Below are 22,451 nucleotides of genomic sequence, written 5' to 3'. Positions count from 1 at the left end.
CTTGCTGCTGTGGCATCAAGCTGAAGGCAAAGCACCTTTCTTTACTTCTGTCTTTTGGGCTAAGACTGTCATGCTGTAAACAGAAACCTAAACAGCTACATCCAACCCTGTGGTAGGTTTTGCCTAAATGCTCCCATACAAATTCCTCCTTTAGCAGTGCAGGTGTGTGCAGGTCAGAGGTGACACTGTATTCACAGCATCTCTCTGTGGCCGTGACTGGGCACTCGTTATATTAGAAATTTAAAGTATAATGCTCACAGTCTTTGAGTGAGTTCACAATGCAAAGTGGCACTACAGCATAAATAGGATTCCAAAATGGAGGTTTGACTAACTAAATGGAACACAAGGGGTTTAGGAAAGCTGTGTAAAGAGGATTCTGCCCACAGCACCATGATTAATATTTCTATTCCTACAGAAAGTACCATACATCTCCAGGCTCTGGGATATGAAAAGCTTCATAGTTGCCTCCCCGCAGAAGTCAGAGTATTGGGGTGTTAGCAGTAGCAAAGAACGTCTTCACCGGCTACCACTACTCCAGGTTACCACAGGTAGCCTTCGTTGCTCCAATATATCACGGAAGCCAGTAATTAAGTATTAATACAAAGAAGTTTGAAACATCTGGCTGGCTACACCAGGCAGAAACTGTTATCTGCAATTTGAGTGAGAATACAGGCAACCTTGGGCAGAGAAATTTTTCTACCAGTGGCACAATTGTTCTGTGTGATCACCTCAAGTCATCAGTTTTACCTGCTGGCCAACTTCCTTATAGACTTTTCTGGCTCCTCCCCATCCTTGGGTGCAGTCAAAAAAGCAGAAGAGTTGCACAAAGGATATCCATAATATCTTTATTTACATATCATGGAAACACACATGCAACATGTCACAGGATTTACTACAATGGAACAGCCTGTCCCTATTTCCTCTTACCAAAAACTTAATTTTTGGCTCACTAGGAAAACTAATCACTTCCCCAGAAAGCTCCTAAAAATAATCATTAAAAATAACATACCTGGCAGGACAGCTAAATGAGTGAGAGTTACAGGCTGGGATGTCTTGCCACATCCTTGCAGAAACCAGGTGGTTCTCTGAAAGCAAGAAAGGAGGGAAGGATGGAGTAGGATTGGATGGTCCCAAAGATGACAGGTAGGAAGTGGTAGTGTGCAACAGCTAGGGAATATATCTGTAGCAGTGAAAAAGGGAGAGAGCAAGAGGTCTTCCAGAGGGTCCTCTCTCACCTAGGCAGGCAGCTTCCTGCTGATCCATTTCCCATCTTTGATTCCATCTGGACGTTACAAATTTCCTCTCCTATAGGAACTTCCAGTCCTTAAGGAGGATCTACCTACCTTTACTCTCAAACAATAATTAAGGGGTAAAGTTTAAGTTCATATCCCCTTTGCCCTGAAGGATCTTCCACATTTCACCTCTCTTAAGGAGATGAAACTGCAGAGCCTGTTCCTGGCAGGACCATCAGAATGGGAGTCATGATCATTGCTTACTAACTGGGAGAGGGGGACTCAATTCAATGGCAGGAACGTGCTGAGGGAAGGGAGGGGGAGTGCAGTCCCGGTCTAGGAAAGGCTGATGCCACTCTATTTATAATGAACATGAGTTTCAGTCTAGCTGGGACCTGGCATGTTCAGAGCCTGCAGCTTCCATCATTTGCTCAACTTTTTTCTCTAATTTCCATTGCTAGGTATAAACAGTTTGACCCCAGCTCCTGACCATCCAGGCAGGAGTCCCACCCTCCTAAACATTAATGAAAGATCCCTGCTCTCCATTGGCTGATTCAGGCTCCACACAGCGCCCTTTCCTCCGGGTCACTCTTCGGTTCCGGTGGAATTTGGCATAGCAGCGCAGCCCTAAGGAAAAGACATGTAGAAGTGAGGAGGGACCAGGGCTCACTACAGCAGTAACACCATCTCTCTGCCTCAGATCCTGCTGCACTGGGGACAGTCCCAGTGCTGTCTCAAATAGGGTGGCAGAGAAATGCCTCACACAGACAGGGTAAATTGCTCTCCGGGCACCAGCATTTTGTTTCGCTCACTGTTCTGGTTTGGGATTCATTGGTTCAGGCAGGTTTCACTGGTTTCTTGAAATACCAATGAATTATTCCAATTGTTTCCAGTGATTTTATGGAAGCCTTGCTTGGTTTCCCCCTATTACTTCCCATTACTGCCTCAATGATCTCTCCATTGGGAAATTACTATAGATTTAATGTGCAGCAGCGATGACTAGGGACCTCCCCTTGCTATTTATTTCCCTGAAACTTCAAGAGAGAAGGGAAGAGACTTTGAAGTGTTATTACTGGGAGGTCTGATCCAAAGCCCACTGCTCATCTCCTTTAATTTCTCTGTTTTAGATGCTCAATGTGCAGGGTCTGAAGGAAGCTAGCTAATATAAGCATTGGTGAATATGAAGGGAAAAAAAAGCATTTTATTTGTAAAAACCATGAGTACATATTCTCCCATGGCAGTGGAAGACAATGGGAACCTCTGGTCATGGTAACTAGTTGGTTTCTGGTACCAATATGTTGATTTATGGTGTTTCTTGTCTGACTTTGTTAGACCAGAATCATAGCTAGTTGGGCCAGACAGGGTACAGCCTATGGGTAAATAATTCTCATGAAAACTATGCTTTTCAGTAGTGCAGGATCTTGTCATTGGGGTTGGCAGGAGCTGATTTGATCATTCTAGAAACTGCAGCTCTTTTAACTTCCAGAGCAGGCAGCAGATAGCAACAGTGCCAGCATCCCCAGAGCAGGGGAGGCTGAGGATTTATAGCTTTTGTAATGAGAGAGCCCAAAACTGTCCTTGGTTATACACTGGAGACCCAGATGATGTCGTAGGTCACAGAGCAGTCTCTTGGAATCATGTCCCTGGGCTACATTGACAATCAGCTACCTTAAAAAGTTGGGTTTGTGTCCCTCATTACCAATCACCCCAGGGCAATCTGGCCTCCTAGAAGGAGAGCATGCAAGATCAGAGCTCTGCTCTTATCTAAGCCTCTTGTCTATCTTACCTGGATCTTCCATCTCAGGGGATCTTTTTTATGCTACACAGGATGCACATTTGCTATCAACTTATAACTAGCTTAAAGATAAAGCAGGGCCTGGGGCAGCCTCATTAGGGACTGCAGAAACACTTTTCTAGGCTAATCTATCAGAAGGTCATCTCTGATTAGGACCTTGAGGTGTTACACAAGATGCCCAAGTTGAAGACTATAATTTAACGTTGCAACTCCGGGAAAGCTACCCCTTTAACTGGGTAAAAAGTAGGTGAACAGCCTGGTCAAATCACTGGGTACCTAATGCAGGTCACAAAACCTGGCAAAGAGAGTTTTGTGATGATGAGACTCAGTACTTGGAGCTAATCCTGAACATGTTCAGACTAGAAGAGTAGCTTTCAACACCTTTGTAATGCACCTCCTAGTAAGGGCTGCTGTGGATTCTTCAGAAATAGTTTTAAGAAACAAAAGCCTGAGTCTTTCCCACACCTACTAAATTGCTACAAGCTCAGTTGAAATGAACTTGGGAAAGTCATGTTAGGCACAAGGTCATACAAAACAGTCTGTTTTCATAGCCTGTGATACTTGAAAGCACCACTGAAATGTTAATATATTGTGGCTTCTTCTGATAGGTTGGTAAACATCAGGATCTTTGTTTTCAAGAGGGAAAACAAGATATCCTAGAAGACTCAATAGTCACACTGTGAGTCAGTGGCAGAGAAAGGCTAAGAACAGCAGAGCTTGGCCCCCACTTTCACATACAAACCACTATTCGAAGTCAACACCACCAACTACAAAGTCAGGGAGTGTCTTGGGGATGGTTTATATCCCATAACCATGTTTGGTTTTGTCTTTGTGTCTGAAATGGTCACTGCCTCCCCTGGCTCCAGGAATATCGCGATGGGTGAGGAGCAGCCCGGGATCCTGCGGGGGTGGGAACCAGGGGCTGCGCTTCCTTCCGGTGGGGGTGACTGGCTCGGCAGCCACGCAGCACAGTGGGTCTGACGTGAGATCCTGTCAGCCTGTAGTTTTTGCCTTTCTCTTTTCTTCCCTCGTGGTTTTTTTTTTCTTTGGCACTGTGACTAGGGCTTGCTGGTTTGCTTCTCTCCTCTGTTGCTTGGGAGTGCAGAGCCAGTGGTGTGCTCTGCTGGGACCCTGGCCAGGCCACTCCTTGCCAGTGAGCTGTGCAAAGGAGCAATCCCCCCTCCAGCCCCTGCAGTTTCTTGCCACTGCTTCAGGATTTTTGCTACACTTCAGCCCAACACGCAGCATCCACCAGGATCCCCCGCTGCTTCTGCTTTTTCCACGGCTGGGGGCTTAGTGCTGCAGTTCGATTCACCACTGTGGGAGGTCTGCTCACCTCTGCTGTTCCAGTCTGCTGCTCTGAGGTTCCTGCTGCAGTCCATTTTGCCATCCAGAGGGGCACTAAGACCAGCTGCCCCCCGTGAGTTTGCAGCAGGAACCCCTTTTTCTCTCTCCGTCCGGCTGAGTCGCCATTACCATGTGGAGAGGCAGCTGATCTCGCGCCACAGCGCCCCCTGCAGCCGGGGGGGAATCACCGCACCCGCCCTGCCCGGCCGGGGGCCAGCAGCGCCCCTGCCGGCCGGGAGTGGAACTGCACCGAGGGGAAAGCGCCTGCGGCCGAGAGAGGCCGGCACTGGGTCTCTGGTTCTGTTTGTTGTTGCTGCTGCTGTTGTTGTTCCTTGCCTTGTTATACATGCTAGTAAAGAACTGTTATTCCTTTTCTCTTATACAGGGCCTGAAAGCCCTGTAATTTCAAAGTTATAATAATTTGGAGGGAAGGGGGTCATATTTTCCATTCCAAGGGATGTTTCCACCTTCCTTGGCAGACACCTGTCTTTTAAACAGAGACAGGGAGCAAAGAGCTGGACTCACCTTCAGTGCACATACAGTCATCATAACACTTGTTGTTAAGGCCTCGATTGTGTGGTTTGCAGAGGTGTTCACGCAAGTCACAGCAAGAGCCTGCAACACAGGACCAGGGATCAACACAGCTCAGGTATCCCCTTACCTGTAGGGCTACTGGCACCCATGACAGCTCCATCGTATAGACATCACCTGGTCTCACAACACACCTAGAGAGCCTCTGCCCTTCCCATCCATACCACTTCCTATCAGTAGTAGAAATCAGGATGCATGTCTTAAAACCTAGGCATGATTTCAAACATGTCATGTTTGGAGAAATGACTCTGCCAAGCTGATCCTGACCTGGGAGGCAGTCAAGGTGGTGATCACATGGCTCTCCTTCAGCTGTCATGGTTTCATTTCCACCATTGGGGCTCTTACTGCGGTGCTTTTCTATGAAAAAAAAAAAAAAAAGATGCTGATAGAAAATGTCATGCTAGTGTTTTCATTTTGGAGAGTCTATTGTTCCAGGGTAAAAACAGCCTCAAATTTCAAGAGTTTGAACTCTAAACCTTCATAGTCTGATCTCCTCCTTATTTCTCAACTCTCCATTTATCATTTTTCCTCTGCCCTCCAACTATGCATCCAAAATGAGAAACATTCTGAAACTGAGCACAAAACACAGTCAGCATTATGCTGCTTCTGTCTTTCCCCACCACTATGATCTCACGTCCTTCAGCACATCTGTGAATACTACCCGTAGACGAGCCTTACAGGATGACTTTTGGGGAAGAGGACAGGGAGGTTTAGCACCTTTCTTTTTAGCAGATGGCCACGTTTCTGGTTTGAGATCCTCATAATCAGTCCAGTCAAAGAGTGCCATATCTAAGGTGGGCATCACATCCCCATCTTGCCTGAGGTGGGCCTGCAAACCACAAAAAAACCAGACAGGCAAGGGATTACACTTCTGTAGAGACACTGAAGTAGTTGCAAATTTTCATGGTGCTTTTAGACATTAAAAAGGCTTTATGATTCCCCCTCCCTCCTCCACTCTTGTCTTATCCACTGGGGATTCCTAGCATCTCATTTTCAAAAGGGAAGAGTTTTCCCTTGTTGAGGCTGAAGCCAAGAGGGAAGTTTCCACTGCTTCTGTGTGAGAACAAAAGGTGAGCAGTGAGCATTAGGACATGCTGGCTCTTCAGCCAAGGGCTCCTACTGTCTCTCTGGTCCTTGAAGCTCAGTGAACTTGGATAGATGAGGGAGAGGCAAGGCTTGGAGATACAGAACAGTTCCTAGCTGTCTCTTTACCTGTGACCGTGGTGAAGTGGCTGGAAGAACAGGAGGCTCTTCTGTGGAAACAGCTGTGTCCAGTGCAGCAATGAGGAGCATGGTGGGAGTCAGACTTGTAGCTTCCTCTTCCCTAAGATTTTGAAACTGTTCTTCAAAGCTTTTGGGTTTCTTGTACAGGGAGCTTGGCATAGCATCAGGAGTCTTCCCTGCAGAGGGCAACAGGTACAGTGGCATTACCTTTCTCATCCCTTTTCTCTGTGTGACAGATTTGAGTCAAAGGAATTCACATTTCATCCAGTCACTAACCACTGTTCCATGACCCTGAGATGCTGTTTAGACCACTGTAAAACAGAGTAATGAGCTATTGCAGTGATAAATCAGGTCCAGAGTATATGCAGCTTGATTTTTACATGTTTGAGACATACATAATCACACCTTACTGAAGATATGTCTATCTCTTGCTTAAGAAGCAAAAGATGTCTTTTTCTCGTCTCAAGAGTACAAAATGTACCTGTTTAACCATTTTTAAACCAATGGATTAAGCTGTTGTAAATACCTGTGAATATATTCTTATTTGATTTTAGTAGTGAGTTATTTCAATTTATCTCAAGTCAGGACTTACCTAACTTGAAATTATTATCTTCACAGATATATCCCTCTTCTTCATAAGTATTAATTTAAATATAGACCTTAAATTAACCTCAAGAAACAAGCCCTGTTCGTAGTCTGCAAATATTGCTTCAAACCAGCTTTGTTGTATACTCTTCTATATTGCTAACACAAACTGTTTAGCCAGTCCCCTGAAAAAGCAATAGAGCTCTTTTTGCTGTGGCAGGGAGGAGTGATAGATTAAACTCAAGGATATGACACCCAGCTTGTCACATAGTGTTGATTGACACAAATTGCCTCGCCGTAACAGAACTCAAGGTTTACCACACTGAGCTCATACCACAGAGACACACCCACAACCTGACCTGCAAAGGAAAGCAGTCCCAGTCAAACACAAGCAACATTTTAAAGTTATCAGTGCAATTTCACATATGCAAAATCAGAATTTTTTTTGTAGTTCAGCATAAACATAGAAGAATACAAGCTCTGGTGAGAAGAAACTGGTCTTCAAAGCAAAATAAGGGGTTTGTGTTCTTTCTAATTCTGGTCATTTTTTTAAGTCAGTGGAGAGATTGAGCATGGCTTGGACATACTTGTTCCTAAACTGGGCCATTTGCTAAAAAGGAAAAAAAAAAACCAACAAAGCGGGCCACCCCAAAACAACCCCTCAAGCCTTAGGGACTCTCAGAACTCCCCCTGTAAGACAAACCAGGTCATTTTAACAAAATTGCAGCCAGCACTAAAGTTCTCTGGTTCTTCAGTTCCCCTTTCTTCTTGTGCCTCTTTTGTTTGGCAGATGTCTCCCCAGAGCAGGCACACACCCCACACCCTCCACACACCCATGTGGCTCCACCACATCTGCATCTTCTTGCCCTCACACAAGAGACACTCATTTCCAATGACACAACAGCCCCAGCTTCCCTTGGAGCTCAAATACCTCGGTGGTGTTTGAGCCTGTCCCTGCGGCTATGTCGACGATGCTCTCGGTTCTGCTTCTTTCCTTTCTCAGAGCCCGGGGACTGGTTTTCCCTCTCAGGATATGGCAATTCAAACCCCAGGAACACATCCTTATTTTGTTTCAGGGCTGCTGGCTGTCTCTCTGCCACCAGCTCTTCCATAGCTGAAGTTCCACTGCCCATCTTGAGGGTCTGTTCCCCAGCCAGCTGCCCTCCTGAAGGAATGGCATGGACCCTCTGCTTCTTGGCCAAGCTTTGCCTGTGATGGTGCCCAGTTCTAGGCTGCTGCAGCCACATCTCTTGGTTTTGAAGGTGGTTGTTGTTCTCTGGGGCATTTTTGAGCTTTGCATCAGGGTTGAGGGAGACTGCAAGACTGATGTTAGAAAGAACCAGCACACACAGGAAAAGGAAAGAATAGAAGGTGGAAGAAGTTTCCATAATCATGGTGCTCTGTCTCACCTGCAATTAAAAAAAGAAAAAAAAATAAGCAACCAACACTTAGGACCTGTAAAGGCCATCAAGATTCAATCCTAGAAGACTTAGATGAAAACCATTATGGTGTCCTGAGCTGGACGCAAGTTACTCTCTCTTTGCTTATCTCCTGGGGGGGGGGGGGGGGGGAGGGCCCTGGTTACGGCAGCTGAGACACATGTGCAGGGCATGCAGGGCCTGCAGGGCTGAGAGGTCCCAGTTTCATGTGCAAATAAGGCTATTAATCAGTAGGACACTTCCCTTTGATTCCTCACTAGCCCCCCTACCCTCCTATTCACAGCCGCCATCTGAGGGTCTGGGGGGGCTGGCTCCTGCCCACAGCTCCTGAGCCTGGCACAACACCAGCTGCCCAGCTAGGGCTGTCTGCTGCCAGGTTGGCATCCTGGGCCAGGGGCACTGGCCCCTCCTCACAGCTGGTTTCCTTGCAATGAAGATGTCAAAATGAACAGAACTGGGGGCAAATGATGGCCTCACAGGACCAGCAGCAGCCCTGAGCAGCTCAAGACAGAGACTTCTACACATGCTTGCATACTGCTTCAGGGTGGCTGAAATTGGTCAAAGGAAGAAAAAACACTAGAAATTTTGTGCTGATATCTCATGGCATAGCAGGGAAATAAAAAGGCTGTCAGCAGAGCAGGGGATGCTGACCTAAGCACCAAGGGGCAGAGAGGCAATCTGAGGTTTCTTTAGCTTGTCCCACTTTCCTTCCTTGATCCTGCACAGGTCACCAGGCAGGGCTGTCACTGGGAGGGTAATTTAAGTCCCAAGAACACTGAGACCAAGTTTTATTGAGTCCACCAGCACAGTGGCTGCAGACTATTCTCATTCACTGTGCTTCACTGTCATAGTTTTGAGGGTCTTCTTTCATCCTTCTGATTGTGTTACATGTGCTTGTGTTGCAAGACATATGCTTGGGATGTTGCACAAGCCAGAGCATTCTCTAATTAAGTCAATCTCCCCTGCCCTTTCCCACAAAATGGGGAAAGGGATTTGCAGCACTTCTAGTGCAGCTTTTCCAGACTGTTCCTCTTTCTCTGGGCAGCATGAAGACATGCTTAAAAACAGAGTTCCCTTGGATACTGACTGCCAGAAAACCAGGCCTATGCTTACATTTGAGAAATACAGTCACAGGGTTACAGCCACAGCTTTTCACTCAACCTCATCCCAGTCTTTCCTGCACGTCAGCCCTTGGCTGCACCTGATTTCCATCTGTTCACCAGGAGAACCACTTTGCTGCTTAATTACAAGGGCTCATACTCCCTCCTCCAGGTGATTTTCTGCTTTACCAGCCATTGTCACCTGTGAAGGGCAGCAGGTAACAGCCTTTGAGGCCAATTCTGACTCCAATTTTTGTGGAGTTGACAGAAGATACCCTAGGAGTAGCCTGGGCTCTTCCTTTCCTCTTTTCTTTCAGCCTGAGAGACAGATGTGGAGAATTTTGAGTCAGTGAAAATTCTGCCATCACAGCAGCCCAGCATCCTGGAGTTTAGAGAGAGATGCCTTCATCCTGTTAATTGAAAAAAGCCTGCTAATGCATCCACTAGCCAATCCTGACTTTCCAAGATTCCTCTCTGCTGCTGCTCATAGCCTGGGAACAAGTTTTCAGTTCAGCCATTCTCTGGAAAGAGGCAGGCAGCAGGGACCTTCTTTTCATGCAGTTTTCAAAAAGCAGGTCTTTCTACTGGCCATAAAAGACAAAAAACTGTTCCTTGAGGACTGATTTAGGAGGCACTGGGAAGCTCACTTGCTGAAGGCATAACACTAGAAATACTATTTTATTGGCAACTACCTGGAACAAAGAAAAACTAGGCTGACAACTAAATCTACTAAAAAAAAGCATTTGAAGTTCTTCTTCAAAACCGGTAGAACAAATAGCAACACACAGCTCTGCATGGGGTCATTTGGTTTTTTTCCCCAGACCATGGGATCCTTGTTTTTTGCCTAGGATTTTCTCTTTAAGAACCAGAGCAAACCAACTGGATTAAGACATCACTCAGAACAACTCAAAGAGCTAGAAAGAGCATCTTACCTTTTCATCTGTATGCAAAATACCAAGAGAAGAGAACAAGTGCAAAGAGAATGCAAGGGTGTCTCCAATCTCACTCTCACAGACATGGCCCTTTGATGGTGAACCTGACAGACACATTCTGATTTTCAGTGGGAGGTGGGAGGCAGCTAAATGCTGCAGGGCAGTTAAACAGAAGGTCTGCTTCAAAGCATAGGGGACATTTATTTAAGCTGCCCAGCTGTCTTGTTGGCATGAACCAGGATGAAAATGCAGGTAGAGACACAGATTGCCTCATCTCTGCACTGGCAGAGTGGGCAGGTTAACATGCTGCATTAGTGCCACTGGGAATCTTGCAATAATAATGCAGATAAATACCTGTACTACACTGTTGTCAGGGGAGATCTGAGCTGTTTGCTAAACCAAACCAGTGCATGGACAAGTTTTGGGTTAATTCAACACTGCCATGCTAGAGGCAAAGCAGCCCCAGCTTTCTCCTAACCACTTGTTTCCATATCCTGATCTATCTTTAATTCCAGAAACCTCTTCGTACCTCCTTAATTTTTCTTACCCTATAGAATTCACACTTATAGAAGACAGCTAGATAACATAACAGCATCCTTAGCTCTCAGTGCTCAGGTTCCTCAATGGCTGAGCACCAAAGTAAACTTCACCCTCTTTTCTAGCAGGACCACAGTCCACAAAAGAAGCCCATGCTAGCCTTGGGCTCATTGATGTAGGTGACAGCAAGGTTCTCACCCTGCTGATGCAGCCTGCAAAGGATAAAAATCTGCCTGAGACACACACCAGGCAGAAAGAGGTCTGGTTTTGTAAAGAGTTGCCTTTTCTAAATTGCTATAAACAAACACACATGTTACAACAAAGCCCCAGAATTCATGCTCTTCTTAGGGTTCATATATTAGTAAGGAAAATAGATGGAGTATTTCCCAGGTTAAGCTGCCCCTGTAGATCTTCACAACACCAGACCTACATCCTTATTGCTCCACCCCTCTACCTGCACTGCCTTTACAGACCTTCAGGATACAAACCACCTGAGTTAGCAAATCTGCCTCTCACAAAAACACCTGTACAGCAAAGATAAGGGCTTAGAGCTGCCCAGAGTACAGACTCAGGACCGGGGAGTGAATTGTAGTGCTGTCTTCCAGACACTATTTCTGATCCATTTTGTGTTAGTAGTGAATGGTTACAATCCTGTAAGAGAAAATGGGGGGGGGGGGGGGGGTTGCATCTTGGATAACTTTCCCTGTGTGAAGTCTCCTTCTCTGGACTCACTAATATAATTGCTATTTCTCTGCTTGTAATCCTGCAAGGCAGCCATGCACTGAGCAGGTACACAGAAATACGTGCATGTTTCTCCCCTATAAATACAGTTGTGTCACCTTGGCTCTGAAATAGACTCCAAAAGTGCCCCTGGTGTATTTATTTTGTATTTGACAAAGCAGGAACATCAGATAATCTACATTCATTCACATATCTCATTTAAAACGTGATATCTGACAGTCCTAGCTTTAACTTTTCACATATGTTCTTCGTGTCACAGCCAAGAGGAACAAAACCCTTGAACCAAGAGACTTTCAAGATCCTTGATGCAGTTAGTATGCTCAAGGGCTGAACCAAGCTGGACCCAAGCATGTGTGCTGGGCCAGATTTCTTTTTGGCTCTGAAAAGCTCAGACTTTGGCAGACACCTGTAAAGATTTCCTGGACTCCAGACAATCCCAATCTGCAGTAATACACAAAGTGTACGGGCATCTACATGGGTGTTGTGTGTATGTGCCTGTGTGGCAGGGATGACAAGACAATAAATCCAGCTTTGTGTGCCAGGCTCCTTGTAAATAAGAAGCCATAGAGTGATGGATGGGCTTGGGAAGGCCTGGAGCAGAATGGATGGGGTAGGCTCTATGGTAGCTGACATGCAGAGAGCTGGCTGGAGCCAGGAGGATGGCATTGTGCAGATAAATGAGATTTCACTTCCCTGCTGGGTCTCTTTCCATCTGTTTTTCTGTTTCTGGAGGCAAATGCTGGGAAGCTTCATAAACAATCTGCCGAGAGACTTTCCCATTTCCAAAGGCTCAATCTCAGCTTTCTAGGGTCTTCCAAAGCAGGCAGGTAATATTCACCCTTCTCTTTTCCTCTCCAGGGCAAAAGTACTAACACTTTTATTCTTTCCAACACTTCTTGCAGACTCAATTTGTAAAGAATTTAAATTGTTTTTGCTGCTGTCCCAGACATCCTTGGAATGACAGAACAGCAGAATTGCCTGCTCACAGATCTTCAGTACTTTTGTGTTCCTTTTCAGAGCTGTCCTGCTTTCTTAGGTTTCCTGTTTCCATCATCACCATTCCTCCTACCTTGCCTTTCATATTTACCAGACTCCAAAGTTTCTTTGTCCCTCATGACTGTGATGCAAGACATTTCCTCTCTGCAGATATTTAGGCTACCTGAATCCCCCCCCTTGCCCTTTGAAACATTTGGTTTCCTTTACCTGTGTTGTTTTCTCTCACTTTTGCCATCCCCAGACAGCACTCCAGCATAGAAAGGGCCAAATTCAGTACTATACCAATTGCATTAGTGGCACAAGAGACAGGACATAAGGATTCAGGCTTGCAGGGGGTTTAGTAGTAGCTGTAGCTGCCCCTGTGCCTTCACAGCCTCTCCCTGGGGCAATTTGTATCCAGTGACCACTTGAAACTTGATTCACTAAACATCAGTTGAAGGGCTGGAGCTGCGACTCCCCTCACCCATCAGCTCTGGCTGACAGCCTGTGCTCTACCCTCCTGATCAGGAGAGAGGTCATCTGTTCATACAGCACAACCCAGGGAACTCCCTCTCCTGCAGGCCAGGCTTGTGAGCTGCCTGAGTCCCTGCTGAGCTCCAGCACCGAGGTTTTGGTCGACACTGGGCACCTTCAAGTCACTACATGCCCCTAGCCACAGCTGCGCCACCCTTTCTCCTGAGCCTAGCCCGACCTGCCCTGAGAGCTTCCCAGCACAACATCCGCCAGGGACAGAGCAGCCTAGCAAGTCACAGCATTGAAGGGGAAGAGGAGCCCATGAATGAATATGCAGTACCCTCTGCTCTGCTTCCCTCTGGGACTTCACAGCGTGGCTGACACAGCCATCACAGGCAACCTGCTATCAAACAGAGTCTACTCTACCCAATAATGAGATTAAAATAGCTATGCACCTGAGATTAGCATCCAAGATATAGTTGCTTCTGTCAGCATGGCAGAGAAGACTCTTCAGTTTCGTGCACAATGCCAGGTGACAAATGGGACACAATCCACAGGAAAGGTCATTACTTGCCTGGCCGGAAAGTACTCGCCAGCGTGACAGGGAAGAATTGGGCAGATTTGCCCTGATCTTCGCTGGGAGAGAGTCATGGATGTGTCCTGACTGGCAGAACAGTTAGGCAGGCTGTGCTTTCAACATTCTTCCTTTCATTACATTCTCACTTTGAACCATACATATAGAATTAATGCCTCCTTCTTCAAGGGAGAGGAGACGGGAATACAAAACCACTTCCATTAAACCCTCCGGTTGACAGAAAACTTCAGGTGTGAATTGGATGTGTCACTTAAATTCTACGTGATGAATTACTAGCTGTAATAAACCATTAAATTATACCAAATTGATTTAGTTCAGAAATGAGACCTCACTTTTATCAGCAGAGGAAGAGCAGAGGACAAGCCGCGGGTACCCAGGGGCTAGGTGCATGGCAGTGCACGGCTCTGTAAACACAATGACTCGGTGGGAAAAGCTTCCGTCACTCCTCGGCATCTCTGGCTCGGAGCCGGGACATACCCCCGGGATGCGCGAAGGGCTCAGGCCCTGCGAGAGGGACGATGCCTCTGTCCGAGGCGACTTTGCTTCCAAGGAAGGGGAGAGCGATCTGGGGAGGGAGCTCGCAAGAGTGACCCGCAGTGGGGTAGTGGGACGTGAGCCCCAGAGCCCGTACCGCACATCCCTGCGAGGCACACGGCGCAGGGCACAGAGGCGACCCGGGTGGCAGAACCGCGGCGGGAGCGGTAGAGCCCGGAGCCCGCTCCCCAGCACGGGTGACAATAGGACTGGCCGAAGGCACCGCGCCCCGGCACCGGCGCTGTCCGAGCTCGGTACTCGCTCGCACCGCTTAGCGTTACCGCCGTGACCGGAGCTCCGCGAGCATCCCGACGGCGGCAGGACCAGGGGTCCCCATCACCTCATGTCTTTGTCTCCTCCAGGGCGCACGGAAAGTGGGAAATTGTCCCCTACTCCTCCCCAGTCCCTGCGACAGCAGAGGGGAATCAGCTCGGCGGAGCATCCACCCCCAATCCCGGGGCGGGGTGAGCACGGCACGAGCAGCGCTGCCTACCTGTCCGGAGGTCCCGATCTGGCGGAGCCCGGCAGGCAGGGCAAGGCAGGGCAGGGCAGAGCTGTGCGAGCGGCGGAGGGGAGACAGGTCTGCGGGGGGCAAGGGGTGTCTAAACCCGGGAGCAGGAGGGGCGGGAGGAGGAGGAGACAGTGGGAAGGCAGTGGGGGAATGTGGAGAGGAACCGGGGACGTCGGGAATCCCGAGGGACTGAGGTGCATGGTGCGGGAGGAGGTGGGGTTGGGAGGGGCTCGGGGTGTGCGGGGAGGGGGGGGGCACAGGGGGAGTGCATGGGTATGCCAGGGGTGCGTGGTGCTGGGGTGCCCGGCGCGAAGGAGGAGGTGGGTGCGATAGCGCAGGCTACTGGTGGCAGCAGCAGTCCCTGCCCCGGGCACGGACGGGACAGACAAAGGCCGGAGACAAAGGCGTGGCAGCCCGGGGGGAAGAGGCGGCGGCGGGTGAGCTCCGCTCACCTGCGCGGCGGGGCGGGCTCCCCGCTCCCGCGGCGTTCCCCCGCGTTATGGTCACGGGGAGGGAGACCTGCTGGGGGCTCAGTGTGCCCCGCTCCCTGCACCGAGCCCCCGGCCCCGCCGTGACGGGGGAGCTGCGGGGGTGCCGGGACCCCGCGGGGGCAGCGGGACCGGCCCCGCGCCTGCTCCTCCCGCCCGCCGGGAGGCGCCCGCCGTTCCCACCCTGACGTCACCCGCACGCGCCGCCACCGCTCCCCGCGCTTGGCGGGTGTGACGGGCGGCGGGCCCGGTAGGGACCGGGGAGGACACTGGGAGGGGGACACCGGGGAGGGGGTAAGCATTGGGCGGACACGGGGACTGGGGGAGACACGGCGGCAGGTGGCCGTGCTGAGGCGGGGCCGGTCGGCGGGTGCCCTGGGAGGCAGTGGGGGGCGGCGGGCCGTGCGAGAAGCCCCGTTTCGGGAGGGAGCAGCGGTGAACGGGCGGTTCCAGGGCTCGGGAATGCTGAGGAAGGCGGTGTCGTGCGTTGAGCGGGACCGGGGCGCTCGAGGGATCCATCCCCGTCCGCCCTCCCTTCTGCTCGGGCGGTTGAGACACCGGAGTGGGCGAAGGAGCGGCGGTGACTCTGGGAGCCCAGGCGCAGGCAGGGCACGTCCGGGCTGCTGGGGTGGCCTGTGCCGGCTGTTCAGGGCTAGTGCGGGAGCTCTGGTGATAGGCATGGGGAGGATGGTGGATTACAGTTGCATGATATGCCCCATCCCTGGAAGTGTCCAAAGGATGGAGTTTATACCAACCTGGGATAGTGGAAGGTAGCCCTGCCTCTGGCAGGGTGTTGTAATGAGATGAGCTTTAAGGTCCCTTCCAGCCCATACTGTTCTGTGATTCCATGATCTCCCAGCCTGCAGAGTCCTTGAGCATGTGATGCTTAGTTCCAACTTTGTGATGATGTGAACCTAAACCTCTAAAAACACAGATTGTTAATGATACCCTGTAGATCTTCTGTACTAATTTGAGAGTCACTGTGACGCTAAACTATCTTAGTTTTATTTAGTGTAGCAAGCAGATCACTAATATCCCAGGAAGTCTTTGTATACAGTGGTATAACTGATTTAAAAAATGGGGGTGAGAGTAGCTCCCTGTTTTGTGAAGGCTGAACTAATTCTTTGTAGGTCTGAAAAACATGTTTTGTTGCAGCCAAAACAGCTGGAAAATCAGTGTCTAAAGAGCTGATTGGAACATCTGTGGTTCATCAAAAGTCTTTGTAGGACACCTGAGTTACTGGTGGAGCCAGGATGCTCCAGAGGCATTTAAAGACCTCTACAGTTCATAAACAGTGCTGCTGTTAGTGGTTAGAATTTGCTTACATGCAGAGTGTGGATAAAATAATGAAACAAATTAAAGTTTCTAATAGATAATTATGTACACTGTGGCTTAAATTGTATAAGGCATGGAGTCTACTATGCCGGGAAAGCTGTTTGGAAGCTGAACTCCAGCATCTGCTGTTTGATTGTTGGCATGTGAAACTCAATTTGTCACAATAATGTGCTGCCCGTTGTAGCTCACAAATTTTAGGCTCCTCAGGGATGTAGTCATGGCCCAAGCCTGTCAGAGTTCAAGGAGCAGCTGAATGATGCTCTAAGTCACATAGTTTAGCTTTAGGTGGTCCTGTGAGGAGCAGGGAGTTGAACTCCATGATCTTTATGGGTCCCTTCTAACCCGAGGTATTCCATAATCCCGTGTGACGAAGTCCATGTTGACTTAATTATGCAGCTCTGCCGAGTTTGGGTTCCTTGGGACTGCAGAAACTTAGAAGCTGTTGGCAGTTGCAGCAAATGAGAACCTGTGTGATGGTGTGTCCGTGGAAGATGGAGCTCCAAGCCTGGACAAGCAGTGGTTCACGGTGGTGTTAGAATTAACCCAAAGACCCGAGAAGTTCTTATGTTATAGTAGGAGATAGGGCTTAGAAAAGGCAAGTACTATGAAGCTTTTACACAACAGTGTTTCTTGTGTTACTAAAAAGTATTTGTCTGAACTTTCCTGTATCCCAGAAAGGAAGAGAGACTGAAAACCTAAGGAATTAAATTATGAATAATCTCTCATCCTGAGGTGTGAGCACTGGTTTGTGCACTGCTGGTAATCCCTGAGGATGTGCTGTGCTTATGGGGGGTGCTCACACTTCTCACTGTGGGCTCACAGAGTCTTGTGGTGTATGGCTCCATGAACTGACTAGATGAATTATTACCGCAGGCCTAGGCCCTAGGGTATATCACCATGTCCCGCAGCCATAGGGAGTAGGAGGAGAGAAGATCCAGCAGGCAGGAATTGTGCAGCAAGATTGATTTATTTAATCATTTTACAAACTCTTTTATAGACTTTTTTCTTCATAGTCTAATTGGACAAGGATCAGCCACCCCTTGGGGTGATTGGCTAAAATCCTAAAACATCCATTGTCAAAATATTTTTCTAGTATACCATAAACAAGACTTTTCAAGGTTGCAGGTGGTGGTTTGGTTGTTTACATAACTGTTGTTTACATAACTGTTGTTTACATAATCTCTTCTGTGAGAGAGAAAAGTCTCTCACGCACTTAGAAAATAGCAAGAAAATCCTTGCCAGCAGCATTTTTGTATCTACAATGAGCCAGAGGATAACCATCCCTTTTGTGGTTACTTCCAGGGCCTGGGGAAGATGACCACTCTCACACGGCAGGACCTTAACTTTGGGCAAGGTAATGTGTTGTACTAAGCTGCAACTGGTGTCCTTGTGAGGCTCCTCCTTAGGACTGAGCTTGGGGGAGTGTTATTGTAGGGTTGCTCTATCCCTAAACTTCCTGCAACTAAGAGGAGGCAGGTGAAATTTATGCAGAAAAAAATACCTGAAAAAAAATTTCCCCTGAGTCTATGGTATTGCTCTGCTTCCCCCCACCCTACTCCAGCATCCTTTACTTCTGTTTTTCAGTTGTTGCAGATGTTCTTTCAGAATTCCTGGAAGTGGCTGTTCACCTCATCTTGTACGTCAGAGAAGTTTACCCTATTGGGATCTTTCAGAAGAGGAAAAAGTACAATGTACCTGTCCAGGTAGGAGATTCTCCTGGAAGCTGACAGCCACATGGACAAGCAAAATAGCAAGGATCAGTCAACACTCACCAGAAAAAACTTACACTCTGGAAGTGATTGTTTAATGCACAGCCTTATTTTTGAGGAGAACTTAGTTCCTGTCATGAGAGAACAGCCCCATAGCTGAGGATACAGCAAGTGCTCATGGAACAAGCAGGTCATGGACAACAGTAGTAGAAGGCTGCCCCAGCTTTGTGCAGTGAGGTAACAGGAAAGCATGTTTCCTAGGAAGTAAAGATGGTTGGAATATGCTATTCCAAATATGCTGTTGTGGGTATACATTCCTGACATACAACTGTGTGGGTGCAGTGATCTGCTGATTAACCCTTCCCTGAAAAAATTGCTGGTTTGAATGGGCAGCTCAGCATTTTTCAGCACTATTTGAAGCATGACTTGAATTCCTTGTACACACTGGTACTTCTGTTTAAATCTTCCCTTTCAGCATTGTCCTGGCTCATATCAAACACAGCTCTGACTCTTCCCTGTTTTTGCTACAGATGTCCTGCCACCCAGAGCTGAACCAGTACATCCAGGACACACTGCACTGTGTAAAGCCGCTGCTGGAGAAGGTGAGCTCAGACCAGGGACCTGGGAAAAGGTACTGCAAGTGGATTTGATAGAAAGTAAGAGAACATAAATATTACCTTAATTGCAACATTTGTTTACAAATTTACCATATAAAACATACTAGCTGATAAAAGTTTCTAACAAAACTAAAAACATCATAACCTTTCCTGGCAGTTAAAACCCTGCCTTGCTTGTCTCATATACCACACAAGGACATATGTCTGTATACTTCCAATTACATCATCCTACCATTCTGCTTTATAATCCATCCCAGTTTAAGCACCTGCTGTGGCAGAACAGTTTGAATACTTTGCTGTGAGCCAGCAAGCAAAGGTAGGTCTGGACTCCAGGTTTTGCGAGAGAAAGGTGTGACCAAAGAAACATTCTAGGAGGCTGCTGGCAGGTTTTGTATGCCTTGCTCTTTACAGACAGTTTTAATGCACATGAAGAAAATGGAATTAGGTCAGTTTTACATCGTGGTTGTACAAAGCTGCTCTGTTTGGGCAATGGTCTGAATGTATCTTAACTTCATCGGTGTCCATCCCAGAGTGATACAGTGAGATGGCTGTGCATTTCCTCCTTTGTTCCTAAACGGGATCTAGAGGAACGCACAGTTTAGCACACTTCATATCCCTCAGCCTTAGCCACAAGCTGTCAGCTTAACACTCAGCAGGAAATTGCTTTGCAAAAGCATTTTTTCTGATTGCAAAGAATAATCTGAACTCAGGTTTTGGATGAGGGCCTGTGCTGTGAGCTCCAACAACTGAGTGTACTCCCACTGCATCAAAGTATGTGAAGCACACTGGGCAGCAGACAGCTCATATTAAGGAAGGTATTTTTCTGTCTTGGTTCCTGCAGAACGATGTGGAGAAAGTTGTGGTTGTAATCCTGGATAAAGAGCACCACCCCGTGGAGAGATTTGTCTTTGAGATCACCCAGCCACCTCTTCTTTCTATTAGGTGAGGTTTCCACTCCTGCTTGCCCATGGCATCCAACAGCCAGCCCTGGGACATATTCTGGGAGCAACTTCAGGCCTTTGCTGCATGCCAGTAACAACTGCTGTCTTCTCCACAGTTCTGAGTCCCTGCTGTCCCATGTCGAGCAGTTACTGCGTGCCTTCATCCTGAAAATCAGCGTCTGTGATGCTGTGCTGGACAACAACCCCCCAGGTAAATGTCACTTGGATCCAATGCCTGGCATTGCTTGGCTTGGCTGATCCTCTGGGAGCTGTCCCCTGAGCTGGAACCTGACACTTCTCTTAGGTTGCACCTTCACAGTTCTGGTTCACACACGGGAGGCTGCGACACGCAACATGGAAAAGATCCAGGTGATAAAGGTGAGTGATGTCCTTGGGCACCTGAATCTGTGTGAGAAGCTGCAGAGCAAAGACTGGGCAGTGCAGAGTTTTGGCATCTCTAAGGTTGAGAGATAATTTGAACATCTAGGTTGGTGTCACATGAGGCACATCATAACTGTACTTCAAATGTGGTGAAATGGTTTATGCTGGTGAGCTGACAGCACATTTGCCACACACAGCCACACCTGCAGACAACTTCAAGTCTTGAAATAGATTGTAACAATAATCACTGCCCAGTGCTTGCTCACTTAGAAATACTCAGGTGTGTAGAATAGGTACTTGAATTTAATCAAGCAAAAAAAGCAGCCTTCACCCACCATCCACTGTGTAGATGGCTGATTTTGTACAAAGAGCAAGACAGACTAAAATTCAAGTAACAAGTAGGTTTGGGGGCACAAATATATTTTATCTTAGAGGAAACACTTTCTAAAACAAGATTATATTTGAAGAACCCTTGCTTAGATACATGGAAACTTTTTTCCTGAGCCAAGTTATTTTAGGTGTCCTAAGGCACAACAAATAAAGCTAGTGAAGTATAAAATTGTTTCAAAATGGAATTCTGTTCTGCACTGCTTAGTAATGACAATTTGTGGTGTAGCAGACCCACCTTTAGGCTTCCAAGGCAGGACGGAAACCTATGCCCTAAGCATTCTGGCGTTGCAGTTAAATGCTGGTGTAATGAACTGGGCATGGTAACTAAGGACAGCTGAGAGCGTTATCTTTTAAAGAAGTAAGATGTCACATTTGCAGTAAGTGAAGTGGATTGACCTCATAGTTTGATGCTGTAACTGAAGATAATTATGCTGAGTGTCAGGGACAGGTGTGTGTTTTGTTGTGAAAGGTCTGAATTACCTGTTCCTTCCCTCAGCTATTCTGTCTCTCTTTCAACTTAACTCAAAACAAGTGCTGAGGAGGAGCTCACCTTACAGCACTGCTGGGTTCTGCCAGTAACATCTTGTGTTCCTGCCCCCAGGATTTCCCGTGGATCCTCGCTGATGAACAAGATATGCACATGCATGACCCCCGGCTTATTCCCCTGAAAACCATGACATCTGACATCTTAAAGGTGGGCAGAGGTGCTGAACCTGCTGCAGGTTCAGAACTTTGTCTGCTCTGACACCAACTCTGCAGTTTTCTGTGGTGTAACAACTTTAAATACTGCTGAGCAGGAGCTCAGTCTTGCAGATGTCTGTGCCAGTAATCAAGGTAGGGCAAGACTCCTCATAGTAAAATAGGAAACTTGGTTATGGGGGAAGGTATAAGCACTTCCTATTCAGCCTGTTGCAGGCTTTTTTTTTTTCCATTCACCCACCTGTATACCAAGAAGACTGATGCTTGTTTCTCTCTCCAGATGCAGCTCTATGTAGAAGAGCGAGCTCACAAAGGCACCTGATTTCAAACTTTCCTTGCCTTCAAGCTTCATCTGATCTTCCAGCGGAGTAAGATCTCTCACAAACCATATCTTGATAACCATCTCTTCAGTTGGCCTTCTGGGTGAATGTAGAGCAGCTGCTGCCTCTTTATTTCAAGTGCTCTTACCACTGTATATAGAACTGACTTGGAATGGGGAGCCAGAGCCTGTTCCCATGTGGACTCATGTGAGAGTACAGGTGTTGTTACAGTGCATCCCTGGGGAGTCAGTGCTTTATTACCAGGCCAGTTCTCACTGGAACAGGGCAGCTCCATTGCACACAGGCAGTGACTGACAGCAGGGAGCTGTCACACGATCCACAAGAGCAACACTTGTACTAAGGGGGAGTGAGGCCTTATGTAGTGTCTGTCCACTGTGACCTAGTAGTCTTCAATAAATACTAAGTTTTACCCCCATTGAACTGGGCTGAGATCTGTCAAAACCAGGCTCCCTTCTTCAATGAGGAAGTATTTTTATTTTCTGTGGAGCTTCCATTGCTTTTCTGGCCCATATGTGGACTCTGCCAATTCCTATGAAAGTCTGTACAACCTTGTTCTCTTCCCTTTCACCCAGAGGTGGCATTAGCAATGTGGAATTTGTCTGTCCAGCAAGGACACCTGCCAAGTATCTACTAACAGAGATCAGGCAAGGAAAGCACTGTTAATCCTATGCCTGTCAGAGGAGATGGAACATGGCCTTAGCACTGGTTCTGGGTATATAAGGGTGGCAGACACAGTTCATAGTGAGCTGAGCTTGTTTGTCAGAGAATTTGGTACAATAGCCTGTCCAGCACCTCCTGCTTCCTCCAGGTATCAAATGTAGGAACACTATAGATCAAGGCTGGGTATTGCTTTAACATTTTATATTGGGTTACACTGCTCAGTACAAACCAAGTCCTTTGAAAGCACAAAGGTGATGTGGGAAAAGCCCAGCACAATC

At 47.7% G+C, this 22,451-nt stretch overlaps 2 protein-coding genes across 11 annotated transcripts; one reads left to right on the top strand and one right to left on the bottom strand.

Annotated features, from left to right (window-relative positions):
* Window positions 1-1,289: 1,289 nt before the first annotated feature.
* DRAXIN (dorsal inhibitory axon guidance protein) lies at window positions 1,290-15,280 on the bottom strand. Of its 7 annotated transcripts, none has more exons than XM_069035090.1 (8): window positions 10,793-11,412; window positions 10,246-10,349; window positions 7,706-8,183; window positions 6,178-6,365; window positions 5,683-5,794; window positions 5,233-5,322; window positions 4,900-4,989; window positions 1,290-1,859 (listed from the first exon to the last, which is right to left on the bottom strand). In XM_069035090.1, exons 3-8 carry the CDS (start codon window positions 8,166-8,168, stop codon window positions 1,747-1,749), a joined length of 1,056 nt encoding a protein of 351 aa, XP_068891191.1. In that variant the 5' UTR covers window positions 8,169-8,183; window positions 10,246-10,349; window positions 10,793-11,412; the 3' UTR covers window positions 1,290-1,746. The 7 variants fall into 7 exon arrangements, with proteins under 7 accessions (XP_068891191.1, XP_068891192.1, XP_068891194.1 ...); XM_069035091.1 differs by having other exon boundaries at window positions 10,981-11,412; XM_069035093.1 differs by lacking the exons at window positions 10,246-10,349; window positions 10,793-11,412 and adding an exon at window positions 15,065-15,280.
* MAD2L2 (mitotic arrest deficient 2 like 2) lies at window positions 14,654-21,954 on the top strand. Of its 4 annotated transcripts, none has more exons than XM_069035101.1 (9): window positions 14,654-14,681; window positions 17,738-17,789; window positions 18,020-18,138; window positions 18,675-18,746; window positions 19,603-19,703; window positions 19,819-19,913; window positions 20,007-20,080; window positions 21,075-21,167; window positions 21,453-21,954. In XM_069035101.1, the coding sequence occupies exons 2-9, from the start codon at window positions 17,750-17,752 to the stop codon at window positions 21,492-21,494; spliced, it is 636 nt and encodes a 211-aa protein (XP_068891202.1). In that variant the 5' UTR covers window positions 14,654-14,681; window positions 17,738-17,749; the 3' UTR covers window positions 21,495-21,954. The 4 variants fall into 4 exon arrangements, with proteins under 4 accessions (XP_068891202.1, XP_068891203.1, XP_068891200.1 ...); XM_069035102.1 differs by lacking the exon at window positions 14,654-14,681 and adding an exon at window positions 14,788-14,806; XM_069035099.1 differs by lacking the exon at window positions 14,654-14,681 and adding an exon at window positions 15,270-15,350.
* The last annotated feature ends 497 nt before the right edge of the window (window positions 21,955-22,451 follow it).

This window comes from Aphelocoma coerulescens, chromosome 21 (genome assembly GCF_041296385.1).
Source record: "Aphelocoma coerulescens isolate FSJ_1873_10779 chromosome 21, UR_Acoe_1.0, whole genome shotgun sequence".
NCBI classification, from domain to species: domain Eukaryota; kingdom Metazoa; phylum Chordata; class Aves; order Passeriformes; family Corvidae; genus Aphelocoma; species Aphelocoma coerulescens.
Note: the sequence above shows the minus strand (reverse complement) of the source record. Positions and strands in the feature narration are given on the sequence as shown.